We start from the raw sequence: 27,045 nt of genomic DNA on the forward strand, positions 1-27,045 counted from the left end.
ATGTTAATCCTTTGTAAGCTTCTTAGGGCTATTCTTACCTTTTCATGCTGTTTTATGCTGCGGGCCTCTAAAGATCTCATTACTGTACATGTATTTTTAATCAACTTTAAACATGGCAGCACTTTTCTTTCCTTCGTGGTGAAAAGCAGTGTATTTTTTGTGTTTTGCCTTTCTTCTGTACAACAGCTCTACCTTTATAGAGCAAGATCCATTTATTTATAACTCGTAGCATTTGTACTTTTTTCCATACTGATCACAGAATGCATCTATAAAGGTTATCTATGGTTTTGTAACGGAGTACTTGCAAAGAAAACACATCACTATAGGGAACATGACCACTTCATATAGCTTGTTTTAAAATGGTAAGACAAACAAAAATTATTTATTATTTTTATTCTGTTTGTCTAGTGAGAGACAGAGTTCGCACAAAGATGGAACGAGATATCCTTGTTGAAGTAAATCATCCATTTATTGTGAAGTTGCACTACGGTGAGTTAATTCTATCTTCTGTTTAATGATAAATGGCAAAAAAATAGATGTTTAGTCCATGAAAAATACAATTTAAATCAGTCTCAAAAAATAAATATATATTTGTGTGTGAAACAACAAAGAGTGGGGAGTGATCACAGGACCATACTAATTGAATGAAGTGTTTATGTTCATAAGTGAGGTAATCAGAAGGTGGGTGCAAACTGTGAACTGAAAGTGAATCAGAAAAAGGGGAGGGGAAACACAAAAATGGATGTGCCCCCAAAAGAATTCACTTAAATGCACACCGCCCAAGTATAAAAATTAACTTTTAATAAATCCTTAAAACATATATTACCAAAGTAACGTGTGATGTGGATTAAAAATGTATTAAATCATAGCTATCAAGCAACCGTGTCATTAATTATTCATACTATCCCAGTACCAATTAATATGGTGGGATGTAAAAGACAGGAAATGCTATGAGTAGGGTATTAACCCCTCTGGGGCAACGATGAGACCGAATGTAGAGTAGTATATAAATATATTCAGGTAGGTGGCCACAGGATTAAATATCCTATTACTGCTAAATATAGCTCCCCTGCACATTTACATAGAGATTGGTCTAAATAATAATGCTGGCATGTGATGGTATAATAGCTGTATTATAGAACTTCCAAACACAGCAGTGCTGGCTTGAATACACAGCAATATGATGTGGAGACGCCTCACATAAGGTGCAAGGATAGCAGGCACACTGACCATGAATTGATTAATAAATAGTTAACTCATATGGTCTTCACAGTTACACCCAGGATACTGCAAACACTACATTAAAAACAGCTCCAAGTAGGAGACTGACAACAACGCGCAATGTTGTCAGTCTCCTACTTGGAGCTGTTTTTAATGTAGTGTTTGCGGTATCCTGGGTGTAACTGTGAAGACCATATGAGTTAACTATTTATTAATCAATTCATGGTCAGTGTGCCTGCTATCCTTGCACCTTATGTGAGGCGTCTCCACATCATATTGCTGTGTATTCAAGCCAGCACTGCTGTGTTTGGAAGTTCTATAATACAGCTATTATACCATCACATGCCAGCATTATTATTTAGACCAATCTCTATGTAAATGTGCAGGGGAGCTATATTTAGCAGTAATAGGATATTTAATCCTGTGGCCACCTACCTGAATATATTTATATACTACTCTACATTCGGTCTCATCGTTGCCCCAGAGGGGTTAATACCCTACTCATAGCATTTCCTGTCTTTTACATCCCACCATATTAATTGGTACTGGGATAGTATGAATAATTAATGACACGGTTGCTTGATAGCTATGATTTAATACATTTTTAATCCACATCACACGTTACTTTGGTAATACAGCTAAACCCCGTTATAACGCGGGTCTCGGGGTCCACCCCGAGACCACCGCGTTACTAACGGGGTCGCGGAAAAAAAAAATGGCCGCCGCGCTTTAGCGCATATTCATCCCGCGGGACAGGAGATGGGAGCGGGCATGTCCCTCCGCTCCCCGCTTCCCCCTGTCACCGCGGGACAGCCCGCGGGGCAGGAGATGGGAGCGGGGATGTCCCTCCTGTCCCCGCTTCCCCCTGCCACCGCGGGACAGGCCGCGTGGCAGGAGATGGGAGCGGGGATGTCCCTCCTGTCCCCGCTTCCCCCTGTCACCGCGGGACAGGCCGCGGGGCAGGAGATGGGAGCGGGGATGTCCCTCCTGTCCCCGCTTCCCCCTGTCACCGAGGGACAGGCCGCGGGGCAGGAGATGGGAGCGGGGATGTCCCTCAGGTCGCCGCTTACCTCAGATCCCGCTGCCTGCATGGAGGTGGTAGCGGGGGGTTTCTTCTCCCCACCGCTGTCCCCGGTGCTCCCGCTGCCTGCGCGGGAGGAGGGGGGGAGCGGGTGGTGGTGCTGGTCGCGGCCTTTCCTCTGCTCCGACCCCACCCCCCGTCTGTGTAGAGTGAGAGAGTGTGTGTGTGTATGTATTTATGGGAGAGAAAGTGTGTGTGTGTATATGGGTGTGTGTATGTGGGTGTGAGTGTGTGTAAGTGTCTGTGAGTGTGTGTAAGTGTCTGAGTGTGTGTGTAAGTGTGTGTAAGTGTGTGTAAGTGTGTGTAAGTGTGTGTAAGTGTGTGTAAGTGTGTGTGTGTGTGTGTGTGTGAGTGTCTGTGAGTGTCTGTGAGTGTCTGTGAGTGTCTGTGAGTGTGTGTGAGTGTGTGTGAGTGTCTGTAAGTGTGTGTGAGTGTCTGTGAGTGTGTGTGAGTGTGTGTGAGTGTGTGTGAGTGTGTGTGAGTGTCTGTAAGTGTGTGTGAGTGTGTGTGAGTGTCTGTAAGTGTGTGTGAGTGTCTGTAAGTGTGTGTGAGTGTCTGTAAGTGTGTGTGAGTGTCTGTAAGTGTGTGTGAGTGTGTGTGAGTGTGTGTGAGTGTGTGTGAGTGTGTGTGAGTGTGTGTGAGTGTGTGTGTGTGTGTGAGTGTGTGTGAGTGTGTGTGAGTGTGTGTGAGTGTGTGTGAGTGTGCGTGAGTGTGCGTGAGTGTCTGTAAGTGTGTGTGAGTGTGTGTGAGTGTCTGTAAGTGTGTGTGTGTGTGAGTGTGTGTGAGTGTCTGTAAGTGTGTGTGAGTGTGTGTCTGTGTGTGTCTGTGTGTGTCTGTGAGTGTCTGTGAGTGTCTGTGAGTGTCTGTGAGTGTAAGTGTGTGTAAGTGTGTGTAAGTGTGTGTGAGTGTGTGTGAGTGTGTGTGAGTGAGTGTGTGTGAGTGTCTGTAAGTGTCTGTAAGTGTGTGAGTGAGTGTGAGTGAGTGTGTGTGAGTGTCTGTAAGTGTCTGTGTGAGTGTGTGTGAGTGTGTGTGAGTGTGTGTGAGTGTGTGTGAGTGAGTGTGTGTGAGTGTGTGTGAGTGTGTGTGAGTGTGTGTGAGTGTGTGTGAGTGTGTGTGAGTGTGTGTCTGTGAGTGTCTGTGAGTGTAAGTGTGTGTGAGTGTCTGTAAGTGTGTGTGAGTGTGCGTAAGTGTGCAGTGTGTGTGCAGTGTGTCCAATGAGCAGTGTGTGTGCAGTGTGTCCAATGAGCAGTGTGTGTGCAGTGTGTGTGCAGTGTGTCAGTGTGTGCAGTGTGAGCAATGAGCAGTGTGTGTGCAGTGTGTGTGCAGTGTGTGTGCAGTGTGTCAGTGTGTGCAGTGTGAGCAATGAGCAGTGTGTGTGCAGTGTGTGTGCAGTGTGAGCAATGAGCAGTGTGTGTGCAGTGTGTCAGTGTGTGCAGTGTGAGCAATGAGCAGTGTGCAGTGTGTGTGCAGTGTGTCAGTGTGTGCAGTGTGAGCAATGAGCAGTGTGTGTGCAGTGTGCAGTGTGTGTGCAGTGTGTGCAGTGTGTCAGTGTGAGCAATGTGCAGTGTGTGTGCAGTGTGTCAGTGTGTGCAGTGTGAGCAATGAGCAGTGTGTGTGCAGTGTGTCAGTGTGAGCAATGAGCAGTGTGTGTGCAGTGTGTGTGCAGTGTGCAGTGTGTGTGCAGTGTGCAGTGTGTGTGCAGTGTGTGTGCAGTGTGTGTGCAGAGTGTGTCAGTGTGTGCAGTGTGTGCAGTGTGTCAGTGTGAGCAATGAGCAGTGTGTGTGCAGTGTGGCAGTGTGAGCAATGAGCAGTGTGTGTGCAGTGTGTGCAGTGTGTGCAGTGTGTGCAGTGTGTGCAGTGTGCAAAAAAAAAATGTAAAAAAAAAATGTAAAAAAAAAATTAACAATTTTTTTTTTTTTTTTTTTTTTTTTTTAAAAACGGGAGCCACGGGAAAACCGCGTTATAACCGAATCGCGGTATAACGAGGCGCGTTATAACGGGGTTTAGCTGTATATGTTTTAAGGATTTATTTAAAGTTAATTTTTATACTTGGGTGGTGTGCATTTAAGTGAATTCTTTTGGGGGCACATCCATTTTTGTGTTTCCCCTCCCCCTTTTCTGATATATTTGTGTATGTGTATATAAACTTATGATAATGTAATGTTAAAAAAAAAACTTTCAAATTGTTAGGTCAAGAATAATTTTTAGAAAATATATTGGTTCTCATAAATTTGTGTTGAAAAGTAATTCAGCTGAGACCATGACAATAGATTTGTCATCTTCACCTTTCCCCCCCCCCCTTTCTTTTAAATCAGCCTTTCAGACGGAAGGGAAGCTATATTTGATACTGGATTTTCTTAGGGGAGGAGATGTGTTCACACGGTTATCCAAAGAGGTAACTATCTGCTTTTCAACTAATTATTGATTTGTCTGGTTATGTTAAAATGTCATCGCAAAAGTCAAACTTGAAAGTGGGGTTTCTTTGTTCTCTCCTAACGTTCAAATATACTTTTACTTTCTCAATATTCATATCAGTATCAGAACTGCAACTAATGGATACATTCTATTTCTGCCGCAGCAGCCGTTTTCAGTCAAAAATCTCCTTAGAAGCCCGAAAAATCCTCAGACTTCAATTGGGATTTTCTACCATGAATTAAGTAGAAATAGCCGTGTTAGTCCAGTTGCGATAGTGCAGAGTAAATATTTACGTCAATATTAGGCGATTCCTTTTTTTATTTGGACTAACAATTGATATTAGAAGACAAGCTTTCGAGAGTTCTCTCTTCCTCAAGTCGACGATACTGATTTAGAGAGATTCCATGAGCTTAACACAGATGTAAAATCCAATATAACAATCGAAGGCAGAGGATGCAGAGAAGAAATGGCAGAGGGCATAGTAAATAAACAGGGCAATAAATGAATGAAAGGGAACGTGAGGCACAGGACCATCCATCCATCAGCAGTGTGCAGGGGGTTAATTGTAAACTTCAGAGAGGCAAGGAGAAACATTACAAAAAATATGATGTTTTAAAAAACTCATATCCGCATCAAGTCCTCTTGTTTTAGTGTCAGAGCATTCTCATTTTGAGTTAAAATGTTTTCTGTTCTTAATGCTTTTAAACATTCCATTGAGGATTTGGATTTTTAAATAATTTATTTTTATTTATAAAAATGTTTTACCAGGAAGTAATACATAGAGTTACCTCTCATTATCAAGGATATCCTCGGCAGAGTTATAACAATAATTAAAAGAACAGAGGTTATACAGTCAATTCACAGACATCTCATGGACAGACAGAGTTGGAAAATCGGGTACAGGGGATAAAGTACTGGTGAATTTCAGGAATGATCAGTGAATTTATGGAATGATCTGGCTGTGAGAAGTGGTGTCACTGGAGTGCAATATCTTCCTTCTTTATGATGTGTTATTGTGTGTCTAGTTTAGATTCGTTCTGGTTTGAAGTTTTTGGCTGGTTTCACCAATGTAGCGTCCTTGGTCACATTTGTTGCATTGAATCATATAAACCATATTCCTGGATGTGCAGCAGTATGATCCTTTAACATTGAATGTATGTTTGTAACTGGCTGTGGGATCTTGGCATATATGTTTGCTAAGTTTGCAACGTGTGTTCTTGCGCCATTAACCACGTCCTTTTGTTCGTTATGAAGTTTTCTAATGACTAACTTCTGTCTGAAGTTTGGCGGTTACCGGAATGCAAGGAGGTGAGGTTTAGGCGAAGATGTCTTTTGATTTTTCATCCTCTGTCGGCACCGGGTTGCAGATGTTTGATTATGTTTCACATTCCCTCTAGGGCAGGGTTGTATGTAGCCACTAGTGGTATGCATGTGGTTGTTTTTTTTTTTTTTCTTGTATTGGAACAGGCGATCTTGTGGGGCTTTAAGTTTATTTGTGATTGCTGTGGCAATAGTCTTTGACTTGTATCCCTTCTGTCTGAATGATTGTCTGGGTTGTGAGGTGTCTGAGCATATGCAGTGATATCTTATAGCCGGCTGTGTATGATGGCTCGTTTTGTATGAGTGGGATGTAAGTTGGAGTTATGGATGTATCTGTCTGTGGGTTTCTTGTATAAAGATGTGTGTAGCTTGCCATTCTTCAGTGTTACTGTGGTATCTCAAAAGTTCACTAGGTTTGCAAAATAATCTATTTTGAGCTTAATTGATGGGTGGAATGAATTCAAGGACTCATAAAATTGTTTAAGATTTTCGGAAAACCTTTGCACTCAAAATGATAATACTCTTTGACACAAAAACAAGAGGATTAATGCTGATATGTTTTTTTTTTTTTTTTAACACTTTCATAATTTTTTGTAATGTTTCCCCCTGCTCCTCTGTGAATTTTACAATTAACCCCCTCTTCCTCCATGCATCCATCGCTGCACACTGTCCCATTCATTTATTGCCTTGTCTGTTTATTCCTTCGCGGTATCATCTGCCTTAGATGGCTGTCATGGTTTTTCTATTTTTTTACATCTGTGTTAAACTCATGGGATCTCTGTAAATCAGTATTGCTGACCTGAGGAATAGAGCACTCTCGAAAGATTGTCTTATAATATTTATTCTTAATCCAAATAAAAAAGGAATCCCCTAATACTGAAGAATGGACTTTCTACTGAAAGATATATAATTACTCTTGGTGTACCATAGTTACATAGTAGATGAGGTTGAAAAAAGACGTAGGTCCATCAAGTTCAACCTATGCTAAATTTAGACAACAGATACTTTATCCTATATCTATACTTACTTATTGATCCAGAGGAAGGCAAACAAAAAACCCCATTAAGGGGAAAAATTAATTCCTTCCTGACTCCAATAATTGGCAATCGGATTAATCCCTGGATCAACATCCTTCCCATGTATACTTATTTGGTATATCCCTGTATACCTTTCCCATCTAAAAAGATGTCCAACCTTTTTTTGAACAAATCTATTGTATCTGCCATCACAGTCTACATGGGTAATGAATTCCACATTTTAACTGCCCATACTGTAAAGAACCCTTTCCTTTGTTGCTGGTGAAATTTCCTTTCCTCCAACCCTAAGGGATGACCCAGAGTCCTTTGTACTGCCCGTGGGATGAACAGTTCTTTTGAAAGCTCCTTGTATTGTCCCCGAATATATTTGTATATAGTTATCATATCCCCTCTTAGACGCCTCTTTTCTAATGTAAATCTAATTTAGCTAGCCTCTCCTCGTAAATTAAATTGTCCATCCCCTTTATTAATTTGGTGGCTCTTCTCTGCACTCTCTCTAGTTCCATAATGTCTTTTCTTAGGATTGGTGCCCAAAATTGTACTCTATATTCAAGGTGTGGTCTTACTAATGCTTTGTAAAGGGGCATAATTATGTTTACTTCCCTTCCATCCTTTGCCCGTTTGATGCAAGATAAGATCTTGTTTGCCTTTGCAGCTACTGCATGACATTGGGCACTATTGCTAAGCCTGCTTTCTACAAGCACTCCTAAATCCTTCTCCATCAAGGATTCCCCCAATATATCTCCATTTAATTTGTAAGTCGCCTTTTTATTCTTGCATCCCAAATGCATAACCTTACATTTATCTGTATTAAACCTCATCTGCCATTTACCTGCCCACGTTTCCAGTCTCTCCAAGTCCTTCTGAAGAGAAATTACATCCTGCTCTGATTCTATTACCTTACACAATTTAGTATCATCAGCAAAGATGGAGACTTTGCTCTCGATCCCAACCTCAAGGTCATTAATAAACAAGTTAAAAAGCAGGGGTCCCAGTACCGATCCTTGAGGTACTCCACTCACGACTTTAGCCCAACCTGAAAAAGTTCCATTTATGACAACCCTCTGTTGTCTGTCCTTTAACCAGTTTTCAATCCAGGTGCATATATTATTACTGAGTCCAATTTTCTTTATTTTGTACACCAACCTCTTGTGTGAAACCGTATCAAAAGCCTTTGCAAAATCTAAGTAGACCACATCAACTGCATTACCCTGGTCTAAATTCCTCCTTACCTCCTCAAAGAAACAAATAAGATTAGTTTGGCAAGATCTATCCTTTATAAATCCATGCTGACTATTACTAATAATTTTGTTTTCCATTAGGTATTCCTGAATATTATCCCGTATTAAACCTTCAAGTAGTTTCCCTACTATTTAAGTCAGGCTTACAGGTCTGTAATTTCCCGGTTGTGATCTAGCTCCCTTTTTAAATATAGGCACTACATCTGGTTTACGCCAATCTTGTGGTACTGAGCCTGTGGAAATGGAGTCCTTGAATATTAAATATAATGGTTTGGCTATTACTGAGCTTAACTCCTTGAGAACTCTTGGATGTATGCCATCGGGGCCAGGTGCCTTATTTACTTTAATTTTTTCAAGTCGCTTATGAACTTCTTCCTCAGTTAACCAATTGTTCATTAATATGGAGGTTGTGGCTTCCTCCTGCGGCACTACTATTGAACTTGATTCTTCCCTGGTAAACACAGAGGCAAAAAATTTGTTTAATACCTCAGCTTTTTCCTTATCTCCAATAATCTGCCTACCCATCTCACACTGAAAGGTCCTATATTTTATTTTCTCATTTTTTTGTTATTAAGGTACTTAAAGAACTTTTTAGGGTTGACCTTACTTTCTATTGCAATCCTTTTTTCATTATCCCTTTTTGCTAATTTGTTTGCCCTTTATGCAATTTTTGTTACATTCCTTATAATTCTGATACGATGTCTCTGTCCCTTCTGACTTAAAGAATCTAAACGCCTTCATCTTCTTGTCCATTTCCTCCCCTACCTGTTTATTTAGCCACATTGGTTTTGACTTATTTCTTTTATACTTATTACCCAAGGGTATACACTTATAAGTGTGCTGTTCTAACAATGTTTTAAAGACTGCCCATTTATCTTCTACATTTTTCCCTGCAAAAACATCATCCCATTGTATTACAGCTAAACCCCGTTATAACGCGGGTCTCGGGGTCCACCCCGAGACCACCGCGTTACTAACGGGGTCGCGAGAAAAAAAAATGGCCGCCGCGCTTTAGCGCATATTCATCCCGCGGGACAGGAGATGGGAGCGGGCATGTCCCTCCGCTCCCCGCTTCCCCCTGTCACCGCGGGACAGGCCGCGGGGCAGGAGATGGGAGCGGGGATGTCCCTCCTGTCCCCGCTTCCCCCTGTCACCGCGGGACAGGCCGCGGGGCAGGAGATGGGAGCGGGGATGTCCCTCCTGTCCCCGCTTCCCCCTGTCACCGTGTGACAGGCCGCGGGGCAGGAGATGGGAGCGGGGATGTCCCTCCTGTCCCCGCTTCCCCCTGTCACGTGTGACAGGCCGCGGGGCAGGAGATGGGAGCGGGGATGTCCCTCCTGTCCCCGCTTCCCCCTGTCACCGCGGGACAGGCCGCGAGGCAGGAGATGGGAGCGGGGATGTCCCTCAGGTCGCCGCTTACCTCAGATCCCGCTGCCTGCACGGAGGTGGTAGCGGGGGGTTTCTTCTCCCCACCGCTGTCCCTGGCGCTCCCGCTGCCTGCGCGGGAGGAGGGGGGGGAGCGGGTGGTGGTGCTGGTCGCGGCCTTTCCTCTGCTCCGACCCCACCCCCCGTCTGTGTAGAGTGAGAGAGTGTGTGTGTGTATGTATATATGGGAGAGAAAGTGTGTGTGTGTATATGGGTGTGTGTATGTGGGTGTGAGTGTGTGTAAGTGTCTGAGTGTGTGTGTAAGTGTGTGTAAGTGTGTGTAAGTGTGTGTAAGTGTGTGTAAGTGTGTGTGAGTGTGTGTGAGTGTCTAAGTGTGTCTAAGTGTGTGTAAGTGTGTGTAAGTGTGTGTAAGTGTGTGTAAGTGTGTGTAAGTGTGTGTAAGTGTGTGTGAGTGTCTGTGAGTGTCTGTGTGTCTAAGTGTCTGTGAGTGTCTGTGAGTGTGTAAGTGTGTGTAAGTGTGTGTAAGTGTGTGTAAGTGTGTGTGAGTGTGTGTGAGTGTGTGTGAGTGTGTGTGAGTGTGTGTGAGTGTGTGCAGTGTGTGTGCAGTGTGTCAGTGTGTGCAGTGTGAGCAATGAGCAGTGTGTGTGCAGTGTGCAGTGTGTGTGCAGTGTGTCCAATGAGCAGTGTGTGTGCAGTGTGTGTGCAGTGTGTCCAATGAGCAGTGTGTGTGCAGTGTGTCAGTGTGTGTAGTGTGAGCAATGAGCAGTGTGTGTGCAGTGTGCAGTGTGTGTGCAGTGTGTCCAATGAGCAGTGTGTGTGCAGTGTGTGTGCAGTGTGTCCAATGAGCAGTGTGTGTGCAGTGTGTGTGCAGTGTGTCAGTGTGTGCAGTGTGAGCAATGAGCAGTGTGTGTGCAGTGTGCAGTGTGTCAGTGTGAGCAATGAGCAGTGTGTGTGCAGTGTGCAGTGTGTGTGCAGTGTGTCCAATGAGCAGTGTGTGTGCAGTGTGTGTCAGTGTGAGCAATGAGCAGTGTGTATGCAGTGTGCAGTGTGTGTGCAGTGTGGCAGTGTGAGCAATGAGCAGTGTGTGTGCAGTGAGTGTGTGCAGTGTGTGCAGTGTGTGCAGTGTGTGCAGTGTGTGCAGTGTGTGCAGTGTGTGCAGTGTGTGCAGTGTGTGCAGTGTGTGCAGTGTGTGCAGTGTGTGCAGTGTGTGCAGTGTGTGCAGTGTGTGCAGTGTGCAAAAAAAAAAATGAAAAAAAAAAATTTTTTTTTAAATTTTTTTTTTTTTTTTTTTTTTTAAAAACGGGAGCCACGGGAAAACCGCGTTATAACCGAATCGCGGTATAACGAGGCGCGTTATAACGGGGTTTAGCTGTACTACTAGATTAGACTTCAGTTCATTAAAATCTGCCTTTCTAAAGTGTAAAGTCTTTGTTGAACCCAAGAAATCTATTTTTTGATAATTTATTTCAAATGAGACCATGTTATGATTACTGTTACCCAAATGTTCCAGGACTTGAATATTTGTTATTACTTCTACATTGTTTGATATGACCAAATCCAGTATTGCCCCTCTCCTGGTTGGTTCCTCAATAATTTGGGTCATATAATTGTCTTTAAGCACCCCCAAAAACCTGTTTCCTTTTGTTGTAATGCTAATCTCATTGCCCCAGTCTGTCTGGATAATTAAAATCCCCCATTATGCAAACATGACCCAGTTTTGATGCTTTCTCCATTTGCAAAAGTATTTTAGCTTCCTCAATCTCACAGATATTTGGTGGTTTATAGCATATTCCCACAAACATTTTCTTTACACTTTTACCTCCACTGCTAATTTCTATCCACAAAGTCTCTACATTTTCATCATTCACTTCATAAACATCATCCCTTATAATAGGTTTTAGATCCAGTTTAACATATAAACATACTCCACCTCCCCTTCTATTTGTTCGATCCTTCCAAAAAAGGGAATAACCCTCTAAATTAACTGTCCAGTCATGAGTTTCATCCCACCATGTTTCAGTAATGCCTATGATATCATACTGCTCCCTTGAAGCTATTAATTCAAGCTCCCCCATTTTATCTGTCCGGCTTCTTGCATTAGCAAGCATGCATTTAAGTTTTTTTTCAGCCTGTACTATTATCTTATCGGCTCCTTCGTTTCTGCGCCCACTTGGTTTAGTCTTTAGAAGTTTTCTAGTATTATCTGTATACGTGATATTAAAAAGTCCAATAGATGGCTTGGGATATCCAATAAATGGTGATCTAGTCCAGTGGACAGCAGATTCCTCAGCAGCAAAAATGATATGACATGCAGGGAAGACAAGAGAACAAGATCATAGACACAGTAAAATCCAGCAAGCTGGTGACGAGCAGGTTTAGGAGCCGGTGTGAAAAACCGGAATCCTACTTACAGCAAGTCCACAGGATATAAGCAGGTGAATGGTGTAATGGTGGTCCGGCGACAGATGTTGGTGGACGCGTGCCACGTGTAGAGTCCTGCAGGTACCTCCTCGGATTAATGCCGATGATGGCGACACTGCCTTCTGCTTCACAGGACGCCTTCTGTTTGCGCCCGGAACTGCGTCACGGCGGGCGGGACAACACACCGCATTTCATGCGTTGTGGGGAATTCTTCAGGGGAAACGCGTTGGGCCTTTGAGAGCTATTCACCAGCTGAACTGTTAGAGGAGCAGACCGTTACAGCAGTTCCTGGAGTTGCGGTGCTTAGGAGTTTACATTTGCAGTGAGATCCGGTGTGTTGTGACGCAGTTCCGGGCGCAAACGGAAGGCTATTAACTGTGTCTATTAAATCTTCATTATATTAGTCAGCCTACTTGTTTAGTGTTGTTTGTGCTTGTTTGTCCATGTATATATGTTTTATGTTTCAACCATACTTTGTTACACTATGATTTCAGAAAATACTACCTTGGAGGTCCTTGCCTTAAGCTTTTGGCCTAGATCCCTGTAATCATTTTTTAGGACCCTCCATCTTTCTCTAACTTTGTCATTGTTGCCAACGTGTACCAAGACCGCCGGGTCAATCCCAGCCCCCCCCAACAATCTGACTACCCGATCCGCAATGTGCCAAACCCGAGCTCTCAGGAGACAACAAACTGTTCGGTTCATGCGGTCACGGCAACAGATTGCCCTATCTACCTTCCTAATAATGGAGTACCAATGCTGTAATGGCTTAAGCCAGGGTTGCTCAACTCCAATCCTCAAGACCCTCTCAACAGTTAAGGTTTTATGGATATCCCAGCTTCAGCACAGGTAGCCCAGTCGAAGACTGCACCACCTGTGCTGAAGCAGGGATATCCTTAAAACCTGACCCGTTGGAAGGTCTCGAGGACTGGAGTTGAGCACCCCTGGCTTAAGGTATAGAATATTGTGAAAATGGTATGTGCTAAGTGATTGTGTGTTCCGTTTTAGAATGGAGTTTCAACTTGCAGTGGACAAAACAACATTAAATAAATGGTGATTGCGTTGAACCTTAGGTGTTGAACAGAATTAGGAAGCAGCAATATTTGAAACTCCAAACGATAATCGAGGCTTCGTGTAAATGTTATGACCTAAGACAGATTGTGTAAACTCCAAGGCTTACCTTAAGGGTGGAGTAAGAAAACACCCTGGCATTGGGTGTGTGTCATATTGATCTTATATTCAGCAGTAATTCCTAAAGTTGGGCAAGTAAAGCTTCTGTCCTTTTGTTAGCATAGCTTCTGTTTTGTATTGTTTTATGTTAAATACACTACCTTTTAGTTGTATGAAGTATAGCAGGGGTGCTCGACTCCACTCCTGAAGACCCCACCAACAGGTCAGGTGTTAAGAATATTACATTTCTATATTCAAAAAATGAGTAGCTCTCCTCGTTGGTCTAGTAACATAAAATAAATTGTCCTATATTGGAAAACAAAGGTTTTCCTTTTAACACATCATAGACTTGGAAAATGTGAGATTAAGACCAAACCATTTGACAGTGTAGTGTAGCATTGTAATAGTCCTATTGAACCAAACTACTTTTTAAAGAGACATATACCAAAAAAAAATAAAGAGTAAATGCAAAAGCGGCTTTACGTATTCATACATTATCATTGTAATCCTGATTATGTACTTTATTGTGGAATACTTTCCTTTTAGCCCAAGAAAAGCTATTTCTAGGCAAGCGTACAAACTAACTGACGCATAGAAGAAAAGTAATTGTAGATGGGATTAATAGTCTGCAGTCTTGGTGAATGACAATGCCTGGTTAAGACCTTGAAACTCAATTTAAATGATAACAAATTATTACTAGAATACCTGCAGAAAGTCTGTTTTCGTGATTTAATGTTTCGTGTTTTTTTTTCTATTGTTACTTTAATTTGCTTTATTTCAGTGTGGGAAAATGACTTTATTTTGTTAAGCGGTAACAACGTTACCAGAAAAGTGCTTTCAAGTTCTAAATCAATTATATTTAAAAGGAAACTATTTTGTAGCCAGGGTATTCAATGAAGCAAAATGGTTAGCACTAAATTTATCGTTTCATTGATAACTCGGTGAGGTCGAAACTGTCACTAATATGTCTGAAAAAATTGTGTTTTTCTTCTCATGTCAGAGACAATGTAGATTAGCAAAAAAGTAAACAATAACATATTTTAAAATAAAACGACATCAAAATGCAGGATCTTGTTTCTTGCAGTGCTTCAAAGCCTGTCTCCTTTGTTCCTATAAGTTGTACCAATGCAAGATGCAACATTTCATATTTTAACTCTTTGTTCGGTACACTTTAATCCAGGAAAGAGTTTTGGAAACCCTAACCAGCATCATGCCGGCAAATAACTAGAAAATCTAGGATTAATAAGGGTCAAGGGTTATTAAGGCCAAACTGTGAAAGCATCCTGTTATCATATGGACCCAGCAGAGATTTCTTTTTCCCCAATAATGTCTTCTCAAGCACCGCACTATTTTCCTGGGGCTTTCACATTTCATGAGAAGCTGCCGGTGTATCACGCAGAATTCTGACCATTTATTTTGTTTCTGTAGACACGGTATCTATAGCACTGCTTCTAGTTCTGGAAAGCGTGTTCAAACAGTAGGAAGTGATGAATAACAAGCCTTTCCTGTTAATTTAATATCTCCTATCTGTAGGGAATTTCACGCAGAAAAGATTGAGAAAGTATTCTCAAACATAGTCTTATTAGCTACATGTTTAAGTGGGGTTTGTAAAAAAAAATTCAGCGACGTCACAGCTGCTGATCTTAGGGACTTGAGCAATTTTCGTGCATTCTCTGAGGTGCATGTGTTATAAACCATAGTTATATATCGATGAAATTGAAAAGGAAACCGCAGTCAGATGCTGCTAAGGCTGATAGGATATCATTTTTTTAGATGATCCCAGATTTTTTCTTTTTTGCCTCATTGTTCAAATTATGGCTTTAATGGGATTTACACAGTTTTTTTTTTTTTTAATCTTTGTCCTTCACTGGATTATTAAAATGATTTGTTATAGCGAGAACGTATTTTCCGATAGATACCTTGGGGTGTGACTCTTGTGATCCTTAAAACTTTATCTAGTCTGAGCAAGTCCAGTCTATATGGATTTGGCAGTCTTTCTGTAGGTTAATGAATTGTGGTAGCACATGGAAAATGAAACCTATATTCTTGTAATCTATCTCTGCGGATGGTTGTAGAGAGTTAAAGTGAATATCTGCTACTCCCAAAGTTCTCTGATGCTTTGCTGACCCTTCCGGCAGCGAATGGATTAAAATCTTGCATGTACAGTACCTTGACAGGAATAACCCGATTTCCGATGCCCGCAAGTGTGATCTGTGTCATTGGTCACAGGAGAACTATATGAAACATCACAAAATGAAGCAGAAAAAAATGATTTTAGTGTTCAGTGGGTGCACGTATTTTCTGTGATATGGGTTTTGCAACGGTCTGGTAATTTCAGTGCCACAAACACCATTCCGTTATGTAAATCTACCTCAGCCGCCCAGGGTAATGGGTGCAGTTAAACATGCTGCATCTGTACTTACAGATATCATCCACCCTATTGTTGTATGAAGGAATGCGTATATTTTTCCTGCTTAAGTTTAATATGGCTGTGTCATGATAATATCATGAGATATTTATTTTAATCCATCTGGTGCTTCGGGGGTTAATATGATTTGGAGTTTTTGTTTTTATAAATACCACATTGGGATTGTAACAGTTAAGGACTTGTTCTGGGTTCGTGCTTGTCACAAATACAAATTGTTAACCCACCGCTATGCGACCATTTGTCACGTATGGCACCCCTTTGAGCGCTGTCATGATAATACTGTATCATGAGATATTATGTATTTTAATGCATCCGGTGCTTCAGGGGTTAATGTGATTGGAGTTTTATTTTTAAATAAAGTCACTCTTGGTTTGATATTTTCTTAGTCACGCCCCCTGGCCATCCGTAGAGAATGCTTTGATGCTAGCTCTAAAAAGACCATGTTTATAGAAAGTTGTCACAGGAGCTATATTTTATTCCCACATTCCCACCTCTGCCCTTATCTCGACTATCCGCAACATGCAACCCATCTGGCATATTTAGTGGGCCATACAGGATTGGCACCTCCAATTAATCCCTCTTTGACGATTAGCACAAACCTAGAACGAGTCCTGATCTGTTACAAACCCAATATGTTGTATTTTAAAAATAAAACTCCAATCACATAAACCCCTGAAGCACCAGATGGATTAAAATACATTATATCTCATGATATTATCAGGACATGCTGCATTATTGTTTTAAAAAAAATTAATGTTAATGTGCAAGTAGACGAATTCTTGTGTAGACATTCAAATTGTCTAAACCAATAAGCCTTAATCATCACTAGGACAATATGGTTTGTTATGTTTTGCCCGGATAACCTGTTTTTTTGGTAGCCTTGGAGTATTGATATTGAACACCCCTAATTTATAGAATTTCCATATTCTTCTGTCTACACATGTTTAATATTGGACCAGACTTACAAAGCTGTGTACATCTGCTTTTAAGAACACAAAAGTGGTCTGAAAAATCAGCAAGTCTAGAGGAGCCGTTTCATGAAAGCTTGTGATGACCCTACTTGTGTCGCATCTGAATTTGGGATCATTCTGTAATAACACGAATCACAAAATTGGTTTTGGTTTTGCTGATGAGTCTGTAAGGTTATGATAATACATTTTTTCTGGCGCCCGGCCTAACCAGTGAGACCTGGATAGTTCTATTTTGTGCTGTAGAGTTTAAAGAACATTCTCTACTAGGATCTGAGATGCTGGAAGTTTCAGTTCTGTTCTCTATATATTATGCTAGACTTCAGGTTTGGGGGCTTCTAGTTTTGAGTGCATGTAGCCTTTCTGAATGCCCAGTACTGGAAAAAAATGTTAACTGCTGGTTAACTTTTTTCCTTAAAATGTGATCACTCAATGGTTAAGTTCTGGTTTCTATGTTTGGAACATCTTCATACACCCACATTATTTCTCCTCTTGGTAACCAGTGTATGATTCATGCACAGAATTAGAAGCAGTATCTGGCTGTAGAGCAGGGGTGGATATTCCTGCTTTAGCACAGGTGGTTCAGTCGAAGCCACATTATTAGACAGCCACTGATTGACCCACCTGTGCTGAAGCAGGGATGTACTGAACACCTGACCTGTTGGTTGCCCTTGAGGACTGGAGTTTGCACCTTTTCTGTAGAGGCAACTCTGTAATGTGCAGGTAGAATACGTTTTAAGCTTGCTCCTCCACACTTCCATATTGTGGAATGATTTTTGTCATGGAGAAGCTGGTTTCCGCTAGGCACCTCTAAATATTTGGACTTTTAGAAATATTAATTGGATCTTAAATATTCTTACATGTACTGCAAATATACAATCAAAGAAATTGAAATGAATGGTTGTTCTCTCTCTTGTTTTCTCCATTTATTTTGTTGCTTGCTCCAAAAGATTAAGACACAATAATTCAATTTGCTAATCAGTCGTGGCTCATTGTGTTGGAGAAAAGGAGTGGACACACTTGGTGGGAGGGATATGTTTAAATTGCCCAAAATATCTAGGATATGAAAAAAAATATATATTTTTAAGATCTTTACACTTAATCTGTCCTGCATCACCCCAGAGATATTATTAGTTTGTACGGTATATGTTAAGTTTTTGTGAGAGAATAAAAGTTATTTTTGGCGATTTGGTTCAAATATTTTGTGACTATTGCTACTCAATTTAGAGTCCTTATTGCAAATAAGTTTCATCATTAATTTGTTTAACCGCTTTTAAGGTTCTCTACCAAAATGCACGACAACTTCAGGGAAAGTATAACCCGTACTACCATTGTGTTAGCCGACCGTGTAGAAGTTCAGGTCATTTCTTAAAGTTATAACTTCACTGTGACGAGGATATAACAGGAATAGTAAATATAAATATTTGGAACCATAATTAAGACAGAGACTCAATGGGATATCTCTATCGCACAGAATACGGCCATAGGCGTGTTATAATGGCAAACATAGTAGAAAATGTTTACGAAGTATACTAGCATAAACAAAGTGGGGACTCTTATTACATCATAGTTTGTGGCTAGACAAATCAGAAAATCACCCTAGTATTAAATTAACACTATCCAGTCCACTTGAAAAAAAGCAAAAGGAGTAATATATCACAGTTACATTTTAGCCCTCACTGATCTCACTATTTTTACTAACCTATTCTGGAGAGGTGCTGTTTGAATATGTTGTTGTAAGTAAATAACTGGGACAGTTTGATGTGTTAAAGTGGTTCGAGCCATTGCATGTTTATTGCATTCACTTGCATTGCAATGCCAGCATAGGAAAGGGGATTTCAATCCTTTTCCATAGTAGTTCTATCACTCTGCTCATTGAGGCCTTGGCATCCCTTGAGATGACCTGGCTGTGTGTCTCTGCAGTTATGGCTATAGTTATTGGAACATGTGCAGTATTTTTTGCCAACTGAAGTGAGATCAATCATTTTACCTGTGGGCAAATGACTTTCAGAACGTATGTGGAACAAATATTTGTTGCATTTGATCAAGCCTATAAAATGTATAATGGTTTATTATAAAGGAGCAGTCTGCCCTGCTCTGTTTAGTAACCTACCCACTTTTTTACGTAGCTGGAAAGCAGGTAGTACCCAGAGCTACTTACGACTCCAGGGACACTCTGGTTCCCGAGATACATACCTGTAAAGCTTGTGTGGTACCGTCCCCTCCAAAGGAAACAAAATGGTGCTTGAAATCTGCTGTGTTACTTGGGCCAATAGGAAGCCGATAGCTAGTCTGCAGCTTTCTATTGGCCCGAGTGGCCAGGGGGATTTAAATATGCGGAAGTACCAGCGCTAGCTTTGCAGATCTGTTTCTCTAGAACCATGGGGTCCACGGGTTCAGCTCTTGGGGGACCCCCTTCTTCCCAGCCATGTTAAAAAGGAGGGTGGGGTAAACTGCACCTTTTTGAAGGCATCTTATTGTAATGCAGTGTTGGAAAATGAAGTATATATCAGAAGGTAAATCTATACAGTTCTTATTAGGTTATGTTTACAGAGGAAGATGTGAAGTTCTACCTGGCAGAACTGGCTCTCGCTTTGGATCACCTTCACAGCTTGGGAATCGTGTACAGAGACCTGAAGCCAGAAAAGTAATGTAACACATTACCTTAAACATTTCATCCTCACTCATGTGTTCCTTTCTTAAAGTCCTACACTTACAGCTAGAAGTTACATTTTGAAAAAAAAAAACAACATATTTTCTTTAAATTGCATGCGCAGTATTTGTATTTTCCCTTAAAAAGAACATTCATTTTTCTTATAAAATCTTCCCATTTGTCATTCAGTTTTTGTTTTCAATGTTGACCTTTTTATACAAAAATCTTGTTATGTGTATTGGTGAATGTGAATTTTAATTTTCAGCATTTTGCTTGATGAAGCAGGACATATCAAGTTAACAGGTAGGTCACTACTCATTGGCACAACCTTTATTATGTGCAGTTGCATATACCATATTTTACTACTAGTGTACATGGCATTATTTTTGATTTATATCATCATTTGTGTTTCATGTGTTTTTTATTTTATACATTTCATAAATATTGTCAAATGTCTCAACACCCACTTCTCACCCCCCATGAGCCGTAGGTTTTGTATCTTTATTAATTGCCTTATTGCCTTATTGCCTACATTTGCACTATTAAAGTCTGAGGCAAAATTATGAAAAGTAACGAATCAATCTTCTTTGCAATGATATACTGCGTGCTGGCGTGCGCGCACACGTATAGAGAGGTGCGTGTACATATAGAGAGGTGCGTGTACATATAGAGAGGTGTGTGTGCGCATTTATATCAAAGCAAAACTGTTCCATATTTATTGGATGAGATATTGCAGATGAATGTGTAAATTGATATTGCCAATGCTGTGCACTAGGTTCCAATGATGATAAAATGAGCAGACGGGGTGTACTTTTGCTCTAAGAAAACTAATAATCAAGACTACCCCAGAAATATAATTTTTCTTGAATACTCCAATGAAATAAATTGCAACGGCAAACGTGATTCTTTTGAAATATTCCTTCTGACTAAAAGTTAACTGGACGTAGCTTGACTTGTGGTGATTCACACATTCGCTCTAGTGTATAAACGTTGCATTAGGGGGCACTTTTGCAATGCTTTTGTTTTCCAGACTTCGGCCTCAGCAAAGAATCCGTGGACCATGAAAAGAAAGCCTATTCGTTCTGTGGTACAGTAGAATACATGGCTCCTGAAGTAGTGAACCGGCGCGGTCACACGCAGAGTGCCGATTGGTGGTCGTTTGGCGTTCTAATGGTATGTTAATTGTAGCTTCTGTCCTTTAACATTCAGTTTTAAAGTTGTGTTTTGTACAAAGTGAATATTTGATCAGTTTTTATCTTGTTGGCCTTTTCGAAGCTGTGTAAGGTTTGTAATCGATTTTTAATGCAATAGATCTTATTGGGAACAATAAGCCGATTTGAGTTTACCACCACTGGAAGAAAGGCGTGTTAGAAAATGATAAATTTTGGGGACCCTAGAGACATTTTTACATTATTTCTCACACATAGAAGAGTTGCAGGAGAATTGTATTTTAATGTATGGGGCTTGGCACAGGAAAATGGATTGTACACAACATGTGTGGGACCAGATACAGGAACTGTGCTATTAAACAAGAGTATTTTAAGCATGGTTTAACTTGAACTTGCTACACCCTACTTAAGTTTACACTTAAATCTAAGTATTTAAAAAAAAAAATTCAATTTGTTATGGCATCTTTGAATGTTACTAATAGCTGAATGTTACTTAAGTTAAACTGCACATTCTTGTACTCTTCATTTTCTCTTGATATTTTGTTTTTGATCTTTTTTAAATGCCTTTTTGTAAAATTAACATGTTTTTTTGGCATATGCCAACCACAGCCATTCTCCCTTTTCCATCTACGTCAACTTGTATTTCTAATTTCTGTCTTTCAGTTTGAAATGCTCACGGGTACTTTGCCCTTCCAAGGTAAAGACCGTAACGAGACCATGAATATGATACTGAAGTAAGTACTGTATGTGTCCTTCATTTTATGCAATTATTTAGAAAAACCTACAGTAGCTGATGGGGCGTTGGAGAGCGCACATTGTCTGAGTGCACTTATTGTGCACAAGCAACGTGTCCTAAATACAATCTAAAGATGATGCAATTGTGTTTGATAAAAAAAAAAACCTCTAGTCTTTCGTCTTAAGTTGTTCAAATGTAATGAATTCCAAGCAACTATTTGTGCTTTTTGAGCAAATGATCCTTCTTTATGCCTGACTTGCTGAAGAGTTGAATTATCGGATTTGTCCTATTCAAATATTACATATGCCGATATTGTGAATGCCACGTCTGTGTGGGGGGAGATGCTATCTAATCAGTGTTGTATCTTATGAAGCATTGTATGCCGAGTGATTATAGGTAAAGGAAGGTTTGTGCACCTATCTGAGACATGCGAATATGCTAATAAGTGGGCTTTTTACTTGCTGCACGCTGGAGGGGTTTTCTCACCATAACTTCCTTTCTGTATCTGATCAGAGAATTAAAGCACCGAATAACGGTATAGGGGCCAGTGATTTTTATGCTTGACTTTTTTATCCTAGGGAAGGTGCAGGTGGAAAATTAGGTTGTATGTTTTGTACTATCACCAAAGGAAAACTAGAACTTGGCCCTATTACCTTCCATATACGCACATTATTTATTTCATTTGTCACGTTCTGTAATGTGTTGTAACACATTGAAAGTTAGGCTCAAATTTCCTTAAGAATTGTTACATTAGTATTTGGCCCGCGGGGCGCGAGAGCTTTGAAACTCGGCTATTATGTGAACCCTGCTAGCGGAGCAGCTAACAGCACCCAATACCGAGGTCTATCACAAGACGCACAGGGTCCCCGTAGCTGAAATTAGTGGGGTTCTGCACCAGGAGACCCCTTGTTTCAATCCTATGTTCCAAAAAAAAAAAAAATTGCATGCTTTGAGCTTTCTTGCTGAAGCACGGGCAGCAGAGACGTTTTTGCAGCGGTCAGCTGTTTTAATGCTGACCCGCTGATTTATACAGGACCCACTCCTCTCTTACACGATGTACTAGTGACTCGCACAGGGGAGTAATACAGGCTCCGCTCCTCCTCTTACACTGGGTACTAGTGACTCGCACAGGGAAGTAATAGACTCCTCTCCTCCTCTTACACTGGGTACTAGTGACTCGCACAGGGGAGTAATACAGGCTCCTCTCCTCCTCTTACACTGGGTACTAGTGACTCGCACAGGGGAGTAATACAGGCTCCTCTCCTCCTCTTACACTGGGTACTAGTGACTCGCACAGGGGAGTAATACAGGCTCCTCTCCTCCTTTTACACTGGGTACTAGTGACTCGCACAGGGGAGTAATACAGGCTCCACTCCTCCTCTTACACTGGGTACTAGTGACTCGCACAGGGTGGGAGGTGGCAGTGTTGTCTGTGAGCTGTCATTAAGCAGCTGAGGCAACGGGGAGAAACTAAGAGCTACTGTGTTGTTCCCGCTCCCTCTGCTCTGGGATGGGGGGCTGCTATTTGGTACCTCAGGGAAGCTCCCGTGGGCCACCTGTGTCCCACCAATAGAGGAAATCAAATTCCTCCCATACCTCAGCTTACCATGCTTACGGACTGTTTGTTTATAAATGTCACTGTCCTTAGATGATTTGGGTCCTTAGATGATTTGGGTCCTTAGATGATTTGGGTCCTTAGATGATTTTGGTCCTCGGAGGGACTGCACCTTTCAAAAACCTTTTCTAATGAGTGTTAAAATTTCGTACCTTTTTCCTCAGATCAAAGCTCGGAATGCCACAGTTTTTAAGCTCTGAAGCTCAAAGTCTGCTGAGGCTGTTGTTTAAAAGAAATCCTTTAAATAGATTAGGTGAGTGGTAAGAACATTAAGGGTAAATATTAAGAACCAACGTTACCTTCCCCTTCAGTAGTTTTCATCATTTCAATGTCAGCAGAACCAGGCGATTTTTGTCTTTTTTCTTGGTGGTCTTGAGAGCAAGTCATTATTTAATGTTCATTTTCTTCCAGCGAGGACTCGGTAATGAATGTTCAAGGTCTTTTTGACCGTAAGCCACAACAAATTCCATCAATCACTTACTCATAATCAAGTGCAATTTTGTAATATTTGATTGTTTAGCTAGATTATAATAGGACTTCTGAATTTTGTAGAGGTGAATATAGAATCCTACAATAGCAAATTCATCTGTTTTTATTAAAAGTTAAGTGGTTGTTCTGGTAATGCAAATTCTGATAAAGTGTTCCAAGACATGAATACAATTATCTATTAAACATAGCAAGTTGCCTACAATATTTTTTCTTTCCAAGCGTATGAATAGTTTCATCCAAATGAGTCACTGTAAAGTCACAAATAGCACGATCATGTTTTTCTTCACGCATTACAAATTATACGTGCATCAAAAGATCCTATTGTATTCCTTGCTCTTCAAGTCTTCACTGGCTTCAGAAATGCATGACTATTGTCAACCAGTTTATGCACTGTTAACAGTTTCAAAAAGTACTGATTCAAAATATCATGCAGACAGGTTGGCAATACTTTGCAATGCAAGATCTGTGCATTTTACCATAAGATATTTTGGTTTGTATTGTAACTGGGGTGTATTGGGTACTTCCTGGGTCACTGTCATGTGATGCTGTGATGTCACCACTCTGACTTCTGAACCAGGAAGTAGAGTGGGAGCCATGCAGAGTAACATCAGGGTATAAACAGACACGCAGCAGTCTGAGGTAACCAGGAAAATGACTGCCTGTCAGCGGTAATAAAAAAGGATCGTTCGAAGATGGACAAGTTCCATAAGACATGGGAAATCTGGTCGGGTACATAATAAATCCCTAAAGGAGAAGTCAGGATATATACAAAACTGGACGACACCCCACACTCCCTCCCCCCCCTCTCCCCCCCTCCCCTCTCCCCCCCTCCCCTCTCCCCCCCTCTCCCTTTTTTCTCTCCTCTTTCTTTCTCTGTTCTTCACCTTTACTTTTCTCTACTATACTACAAAAAACGGGACACACGGAAGCGGCGGCTTCCTAGTTAGAACCCTAACAGCGGAAACATACGAGCAATCAGACATATACACATATAGATATACACCCATCTGAATAAAGAAAACGAAATGCGGATGTCTTTATTAGTATATGCAAATATCAATGTGTATCCAATCTATGTACAGCAAAGTTTACCATCTGTTGTGTACCCTGATAAAACAATAAAAAAATTGAAAAAAAAAAAAAAAAGGATCGTTCAGTACCAACAAGGTAGTGTGTTATTGTGAAGCATAAACACTTAGACATAGCAGTTACCGGGTTGGTGCCTGAGGCGAACGCAGAGAGTCACCACCCACAAGAGAGCGCGGAGCCTCTTACCTTGTCCGGTTGGCATCACCTCCTGCTGCGTGGTGTTTTGTGACGTCCCAACGTCACATGGTGTCGCGCTGCCACAGTAATGTGACGTCTGGATGTCACATGGCACCACTTTGTCATGGCAACGTGACACCATGTGATGTCACATGGCGTCGTGTTGCCATATAATTGGAGGTGTTGGCCATAGGGCTGCATTTTCTGTGCCTCCTGTCATTCTTGGTATTATACACAGAAAATACCGCCCTATGAAAATGCGGCCTGAGGCCGTCTCCTCTTGCTCGCTCCTGGTGAGTAATATGGCTAAAACTAGAAATTCAGATAATGTAAAGGACAACCCTAATATAAACATCTCTTTAAAGGTGCTGGCCTTGATGGGGTGGAAGAAATCAAGAGGCATCCTTTTTTTGCAACAATTGACTGGAATGTAAGTTTTATTACAGTGGCTGTCAGTGTTGGTTTTAATACTTTCATTCAATTGTTAAAAAATAATTGCCCCTTTTCACGTGTTGTACACGACAAATTATATATTGGGGTGTATGTTAAAGAAAACTAAATGATGTGTATTGAAGATGCTACATTCACTTCTCCTGCTGCTGTGGTGTATAAAAGCATAGCATGCTGCTTCTGACTGCACCCACGCACCTTTCTGCACTTCAGTAACGCTCAGCCTGCTAACATTGATTTACCTTTTCAAGTTTATTGTGTAGTCTATTGTTGCGTTTAAACTTGAATGATTGTTTGTTTCCAGCGTTCATGCTTCTCTCCCTTTTTTAGAAGTCATTGTTAATGAAATTAAAGAAGAAAAATGTATATATCCGTAGCTCCAGGTACAATGTAGTGCAGGGGTGGCCAAATCCTGTCCTCAAGGGCCACCAACCGGTCAGGTTTTCAGGATACCCCTGCTTCAGCACAGGTGGCTTAATCAGTGGCTCAGTCAGTGACTGCACCACCTGTGCTGAAGCACGGATATCCTTAAAACCTGACCTGTTGGGGGTTCTTGAGGACTGGAGTTGGCCACCCCTGATGTAATGCTATCCCTTTTGAGGTTTGACTAGTCCCATAGTTAAGCAATGTTTTTTTTAATTATTATTTAAACATAAGCGTGCAAGTGTTGCCTGGGCATATTTAGAATGGTAATTTAGGGTAGTGATTCATTTTCTGGACAAGCTACATTAAAGAAAAGCTTATCCAGTGGATATTAGTTATACTATATTGATGCTCAAATCCTTAGAATAGGTAATACTGTACGGTCTGTTGAGTTGGGTTTTGACAAGTGGAGCTGGTTTGTAGTCCTCATTGTATGATCTTCCATGATGTATAATTGCTATTTATCAAACCGTTTTCTAGTGTTCAGGCAATGTTTTGTGTGGCACATTGAAATAAATTATGCTGTATGCCTTTCAGAAGCTGTTTAGACGGGAAATCCAGCCCCCGTTTAAACCTGCTTCTGGAAAACCAGATGACACATTCTGCTTTGATCCAGAGTTCACCGCAAAGACACCAAAAGGTAACGTGACTCCTTTTCTCCTGAGCCTTGTGGTATCCAATCTCCTATTCTATTTCAGAGCTCATTGTTTCCCCTCTAAGGCTGAGATTATTGTCCATGCGATGGCGCGTGCAACAAGAACAGATAGAATCCCTATGAGGCCGCCCCTAATGCACGCGCTAGATGGAGCGCGATGATGCAACCGCGTTTTGAAAAGACCAAAAAAAATGTTTTTTCAAGAGACGGCTGTGTCACGTGAGCGATTCAGCCAATCACGGCGAACCAGCCTGGTGACGCGTCCGCCACGCCTCCCCTATCGCTGGAAGCTGAATTCACCCATCGCTTGGGCGAGAGGCGCGGGCGGCGGCATGCATCTCCGCTTTAGGTTGTGCACGTTTTGTACAAGCCTGTGCCCTTATCTCTATTTCCAATTAGAAATAATGTAATCCTTGATGTGTATTTAATGTGGCTTCCTTGTGCAATTGCAGAAATATAAACATCGATAAGCAGCCGATTGTAGCTGTTTTAATTTATTTTCATGCCTTTGGAAATCCTGCCAAACAATAGAATAATAGGGGCTCTCCTCCCATCATTTCTTTGCAATATTTGGGTCTTATGTGCCAGTGTCACGTCAATAGACAGTGACTTATGGGAGTTTAATTGTTGCTTTAATTTATCACAGTTAAAGAAAAAAAAGATTGATCACTCTGAATGCTTGGAACGACTCCGTTCTGTTATATAATCGGTTTATCGGTTCTTTTCCCCTGCTGACACCAGCATGTTTCATTTTGTAACATAATTCCAAATATGACTTTGTTGGAAAAGAATTGATTTTCATATGGAGAAAAAGGATAGTAGATTTGGTATCGGAAGTCATTTTTTCCAACAGCAATATAAATATTGGACAGATTGAATATTAAAACCAGACTGACTTTGT

At 41.1% G+C, this 27,045-nt stretch overlaps 1 protein-coding gene across 5 annotated transcripts in view; it reads left to right on the top strand.

Annotated features, from left to right (window-relative positions):
• Positions 1–27,045, top strand: part of RPS6KA6 (ribosomal protein S6 kinase A6) — a 63,848-nt gene that overhangs the window by 21,492 nt on the left and 15,311 nt on the right. For all 5 annotated transcript variants that reach the window (XM_075572897.1, XM_075572896.1, XM_075572898.1 and 2 more), the window contains 9 exons: positions 409–489; positions 4,618–4,697; positions 19,229–19,335; positions 19,607–19,644; positions 20,372–20,514; positions 21,174–21,244; positions 23,026–23,114; positions 24,982–25,046; positions 26,027–26,129. In XM_075572897.1, coding sequence (XP_075429012.1) covers positions 409–489; positions 4,618–4,697; positions 19,229–19,335; positions 19,607–19,644; positions 20,372–20,514; positions 21,174–21,244; positions 23,026–23,114; positions 24,982–25,046; positions 26,027–26,129 — 777 coding nt within the window. The remainder of the gene's footprint in view (positions 1–408; positions 490–4,617; positions 4,698–19,228; positions 19,336–19,606; positions 19,645–20,371; positions 20,515–21,173; positions 21,245–23,025; positions 23,115–24,981; positions 25,047–26,026; positions 26,130–27,045) is intronic.

Source organism: Ascaphus truei, chromosome 16, assembly GCF_040206685.1.
Source record: "Ascaphus truei isolate aAscTru1 chromosome 16, aAscTru1.hap1, whole genome shotgun sequence".
In the NCBI taxonomy this organism is placed as follows: Eukaryota; Metazoa; Chordata; class Amphibia; order Anura; family Ascaphidae; genus Ascaphus; species Ascaphus truei.